Source organism: Manacus candei, unplaced genomic scaffold (genome assembly GCF_025592945.1).
Source record: "Manacus candei isolate 608988 ecotype Guabito, Panama unplaced genomic scaffold, ASM2559294v1 h1tg000106l, whole genome shotgun sequence".
NCBI classification, from domain to species: domain Eukaryota; kingdom Metazoa; phylum Chordata; class Aves; order Passeriformes; family Pipridae; genus Manacus; species Manacus candei.
In genome coordinates, this window is record NW_026138154.1 from 452,300 (window position 1) to 457,441 (window position 5,142).

The 5,142-nt window shown below is 58.2% G+C and overlaps 1 protein-coding gene across 1 annotated transcript; it reads left to right on the top strand.

Annotated features, from left to right (window-relative positions):
- The first annotated feature begins 5 nt into the window (after positions 1 to 5).
- On the top strand, positions 6 to 4,836 carry GDF1 (growth differentiation factor 1). Its single transcript, XM_051769202.1, has 2 exons — positions 6 to 615; positions 1,571 to 4,836. Exons 1-2 carry the CDS (start codon positions 351 to 353, stop codon positions 2,395 to 2,397), a joined length of 1,092 nt encoding a protein of 363 aa, XP_051625162.1. The 5' UTR covers positions 6 to 350; the 3' UTR covers positions 2,398 to 4,836.
- Positions 4,837 to 5,142: the final 306 nt, after the last annotated feature.

Here is a 5,142-nt window from a genome sequence, read left to right on the forward strand (position 1 = left end):
GAGCAGCCACCAGGGATGGTTTGGGGTGGGAAGAGCAGCCCCTTCCCTGCCACCAGGGATGGTTTTGGGGTGGGAAGAGCAGCCCCTTCCCTGCCACCACGGACGCTGTTGTTGGCCCTGGCCGGTGTGGAGATGTGGGAGAGGCTGTGGGAGCAGCACCAAGGGGTTAACAGGTCCCCGGGGGGGGAGCCTGGAGGGACTCACACCCTCTGCCCAATCCCGGGAATCCCTCTGTGCTAATTGAGCACTAAGCAGATCAAAGGCTCCAATCAGGGAATCAACACCCCCCTGGCCTCATCTCCGGGTCCCCAGCCCGGGCTGCCCTTTGTCTGGAGAAGGAGAGCAGGGCAATGTGGCTTCTCCCCAGCCTGGCCTGGGCTCTCCTGGGCCCCGTCCTGGGGTCGGAGCTGAGCGTGCAGGAGAGTTTGTTGTTGAAATCCTTGGGCCTGAGCACCAAGCCCAGCCCGAAAACCCCCACCCCGGTGCCTCCCCTGCTCTGGAGGATCTTCCAGAAGAGAAAGACGCCTCCCCCGATGGACAAAGACCCCCTGGATGCCTGTAGGGTGGAGGAATTTAATGTCCCCGGGAACATCATCCGAGTCCTCGCTGACCAAGGTACAGACACGATTTTGGGGCTTTTGGAGGCCCCTCATTCTCTGGGATGAGAGGCTTTGCCTCATTCCTTCCTTTCCCTGAGGCTGAGGGAGGACAGGGCAGTGCCCAGAGCTGGTTTCCAGGAGAAATCCCTGCAGTGTGACCTCGGGTCCCTGGGGATGTTGCAGATGGGTTATTCTCAGTTTAAGGGTGAGGGTGTGGGGCTGTCTTGGAACCCCCTAAAGCCACCCAGAGGTGCTGGTTGGATCCCAGGTGACTGGATTGGCCTGTTGGGCTCACGGTGGGGGAGGTGACTCCTCACCTGGGCAGGGGGATGTGGCTCCATGGCCGGGTCTGTGGGTGCAGGGTCGGGCAGGGATGGGATGCTTGGCCCTTTGGCTGTGTCCCCCCTTCTCCTCACTGATCCCACACCTCTGGCTGACCCCACAGCACCTCTGGCTGACCCCACAGCACCTCTGGCTGCTCAGCCCCTCAGAGCCCTTCTCAGTTCACTGGGAACTGTTCGGTCCCTTTGAGGTCTCGAGGCACCAGAGAACTCCTTTCTCTTGTGGTTCCAGTTTTCCCTGTGGAAACCAAAGGCTGGATAAACCATTCAGCTCCCTGATTTGCTGCTGTTTTGCCCTCCTTTCCCCTCCATCCCAAACCCCTCCCTGTCCTGGGGGAGGTGGTTGTAGCTGGAGAAAAACAACACCTTGAGGTGTGAAGTAGCACCCAGAGGAGATGCTGGAAGGGCAGCAGCATCCCAGTGCCACAGGCTGGAGCCCAGTTTGTGCCCACAGCCCTTCCTGAAGGCCATGCCAGGGGGCTGATCGCCCTCCCTGCAGCCTCATCAGCTCCATCCAGCCCTACCAGCCCCATCTTCCTCTTGCTGTGCTCAAACTGGAGCCCTGGGAGGCCGATCCTGCCCAGCCCGAGGGTCCAACCGCCCCCACCTCTATTTCTCCCTCTCTGTCAGGCCCCTTCATGCCCGAGGAGCAGCCCCAGGGGTGGCTGTGCCTGCGGAAGCGCCTCTTCTTCAACCTCTCCGTGCTGGAGGAGGGCGAGCGTTTGACCATGGCCCAGCTGGAGATCAAATTCCACCACAATTCCTACCACCCCTCCCGCCAGGGGCAGGTCTTTGAGCTGAGGCTCTTCCAGCCCCCCGAGGTGTCCCCCCCGGGGGTCCCCGAGCCCGGGCAGAGCCCGCTGGTGGAACAGTCCTTTGCTCAGCTGCACAAGTCCCTCCTCTTCAACCTGAGCGCGGCGGCGAAGGAGCGGAGGACTCGCGGCAGGAATTTGGGATTGATCCTGGAGATCTCGGCGGGCACCATCGGGGCTTTGGGAGCCCCGCGGGGCCTCTGCTCCGGCATCGACTCCTTCCTGGACACCTCCCTGCTGGTGGTGACCCTGAGCCAGCAGTGCCAGGCCCCCCGGAGGAGGAGGAGGAGGAGGAGGAGGAGTGCGGGGCTGCCCCCGCTCACCCCCAGCAACCTGTGCAGGGCGCGGCGGCTCCACATCAGCTTCAGCGACGTGGGCTGGGAGAACTGGATCATCGCCCCCCAGGGCTACCTGGCCAACTACTGCCGGGGGGAGTGTCCCTTCCCCCTGACGGCCGAGCTCAACAGCACCAACCACGCCGTCCTGCAGACCATGGTGCACTCGCTGGACCCCCAGGGCACCCCCCAGCCCTGCTGCGTCCCCGTCAGGCTCTCCCCCATCTCCATCCTCTACTACGACAACAGCGACAACGTGGTGCTGCGGCACTACGAGGACATGGTGGTGGACGAGTGTGGCTGCAGGTAGAGGGGGAGCAGGGGGGGGTGGCTGCCGGGTGGAACGAACCCCCCCCCCGAGTGGTTCCAGCCCCTCCGTGCCGCTGTTCGGGGGGTTTCCCGTGGGTGCGTCGGGGGTCGCAGAGCTCTGGGGTGGCAGGAGGGGATCGTGGCTGGAGTGAGTTGTGGTTTAGGGCTGAAGCTGGGATTTAGGGCTGAAGCTGTGATTTAGGGCTGAAGTGGTGTTTTTTAGGGCTGGACTTGTGGTTTAGGGCTGGACTTGTGGTTTAGGGCTGGACTTGTGGTTTAGGACTACCTGGGTGCTGGGCTGGGATTATGATCAAGCCCGGTGCTGGTTTTCCATTCCCTGCTCCACAGGGGGTGGCAGCACCAGGCTGTGAGTCCCAGACCCCCCCTGAGCTGTTGGTGCTTTGGGTTCCTTGGCTCCTTTCTCGGGGCATAAACGGCTTTTGGGGGTGAAATGGGGCTGGGGGGGGGTCCCCGGGCGTGGCCGTGAGGGGAGGAGGTGACTGGTGCTGAGGACACGAGCTCTGGGTGACCAAATCCCACCCCCGGGGGGGAGGCAGAGCCCGGGGTGGGACACACGAGGTTTTCTCCCTGGCTGGGGGAGCTCAGCCCTGAGCTGGTTTTATGGTGACAGGGTGGCTCGGGGGGCCAGAGGGGGTGGGTGGCCAAATGCAACGGAGGTTTTGCCCCCAGAAAGCCCCCTGGGAGCTGCAGGATGGACGTTGTGGCCGAGGGGGGGGGCTGCGGTGGAGGGTGGGCACGGGCAGGGGTCGGTGGCATCTTCTCCCCTCCCAACCTGCTGTGTCAGTATTAATTTACCTCATTTGCAAATGGATGAGCCCGGGGTGGCCTCTGTCCCCGTGTGTCCCTCTGTCCCTGCGTGTCCCTCTGTCCCTGCGTGTCCCTCTGTCCCCGTGTCCCCCCCAGGTGGCAGCCGAGCACCAGGCACGGGCAGAGCTCTCAGGCCCTTGTGCATTTTAGGCTTATTTTGGGTTTATTTGTTGCTTTCTGGGTTGGCCCCAGGCCCCTGCAGTGGTATTTAACGCCCCTAACGAGCAGCCCCGGGCAGCAGGGCCCCAAATCTGCCCCATCTCCTCTTGTTGACCACTTTTCTTCCACCTCCCAGCGCGTGGGCTCCGAGTTTTCCAGCAGTTTTCCAGCAGCTCGAGGTTTAAATCCCGGGCCTGGCTCCTGAGTGTCTGTTCAAAGCCACCCCCAGCCCTTCAGGTGGGGCTTTCCTGACACCACTTTTGGGGTTTGTTTTTTTTTATTATTATTTTAGGGTAAGGGGTGGGAACAGAACAGGAATCCGAGTTAGACTTGAATTTTTTCGCCTTTTTTTTTTTTTTTTTGGAACTGTGAACCTGCCCCTGTGCCCTCTGTTTTATTTTCTCTGCTGTTTTTGTGTCTTCTTCGAGGTCTGATGAAGTTTTACCACCTCCTTTCCCCTCCCCCGTGGCAAGCACTGAGGGTTTAACCACTGTGGGGGTCCCCTGTGATGGTGTTTTATTGCTTAACAACACCCCCTAAAATGTGTAGCTGAAGACCAAGACCGAAGCAGCTCGGGTACTTTTAGGTGTAGCTTTTACTAATCTTTTCCCACCCAAGGTGTTTTCCTGAGAGTTCCAGGGCAAGCCCAGCCCAGCCCTGCTCCTGCTGAAACCCACCTCAACCACTGAAGATGTTCTAAGGGCTTAGAGTAGGGCTTAACTCCGGGGAGTTAAATCCTGGATTTGAGATCAAGAGTAAAAAAAAAAAAACAAAACAAACAAACCTTGAAGTATTAATTGTTTTGTTCCTGTGCTGGGGCCAGGAGGGGACTCCTGACCTGCTCCTCCAACACCACGAAGGGCAAATGTCCCCCTCCAGCAGCCAGGGAGCCACTGGAGCCACCCTGGAGTAGCTACAAGGAGTTTATGCCCAGGGTGGTGCCCAGACCTGGCCTAAACCCCCCCAGGGTGGTCCCAGGAGCAGCTCTGCTGAGCCCCCAGCCCTGTGCCACAGGGAAAAGCCATGTCCATGTTTACTGCAGTGCTGGACTGGGCCCCTCCAGGTCCAGCCTTTCCCAAATCCTGGGGGCTCCCACCCTGCACCCCCTCCACACCCCCAGGGCTCGGAGCAGGGAAGAGGGTTGGGGCATTTCCCAGTTTTCCCAGTTGAGTTGCTCACCCCCCCTCCCCCATGCTATGCACACCCCCCCCCACCACCACTTTTGTACTAGTCTGTGTTTAAAAAAAGTAATAAACTTGAAGTTTATACAATCAGACTAAGCTTTAATGAACATTGCATGGTTTCCTCATTGAAACTTAAGGGGCCACCTTTGAATGCAAGAGCTGTTTATTTTCATATTTTATTGATGACAAACAGGTTTTAAAACAAACTGAGACCAAAAAAAAAAAAAAAAAAGAAGAAGGAAAAAAATCAAAAGAGAGTTTGTTTTTTTTTTTTTTAAAACACCGTGCTAGCACTGATGTCTGGATTTGTAAAACTCAGAGTTAACTGCGCTACAAAGGAAAAAACCAGCACAAAGCAGAGGCCAAGCATTCCCAGCAGTGAAATAAAGGGGTGAGGGGAGAGGAGGGGGGGCTACATTACTCATGGAAAGCGTTGCACAGAGGGGTCCAGCTCAAACCTATCAGAAAAGTCTACGCCAACTACGCAGCCTACGGAAGGAAAAAAATAAAAATTAAAAAGCCCTTCGGCAAATGTTAATAAATAAAACAGTCCATCCCACGAGGAAGGAAGGTGG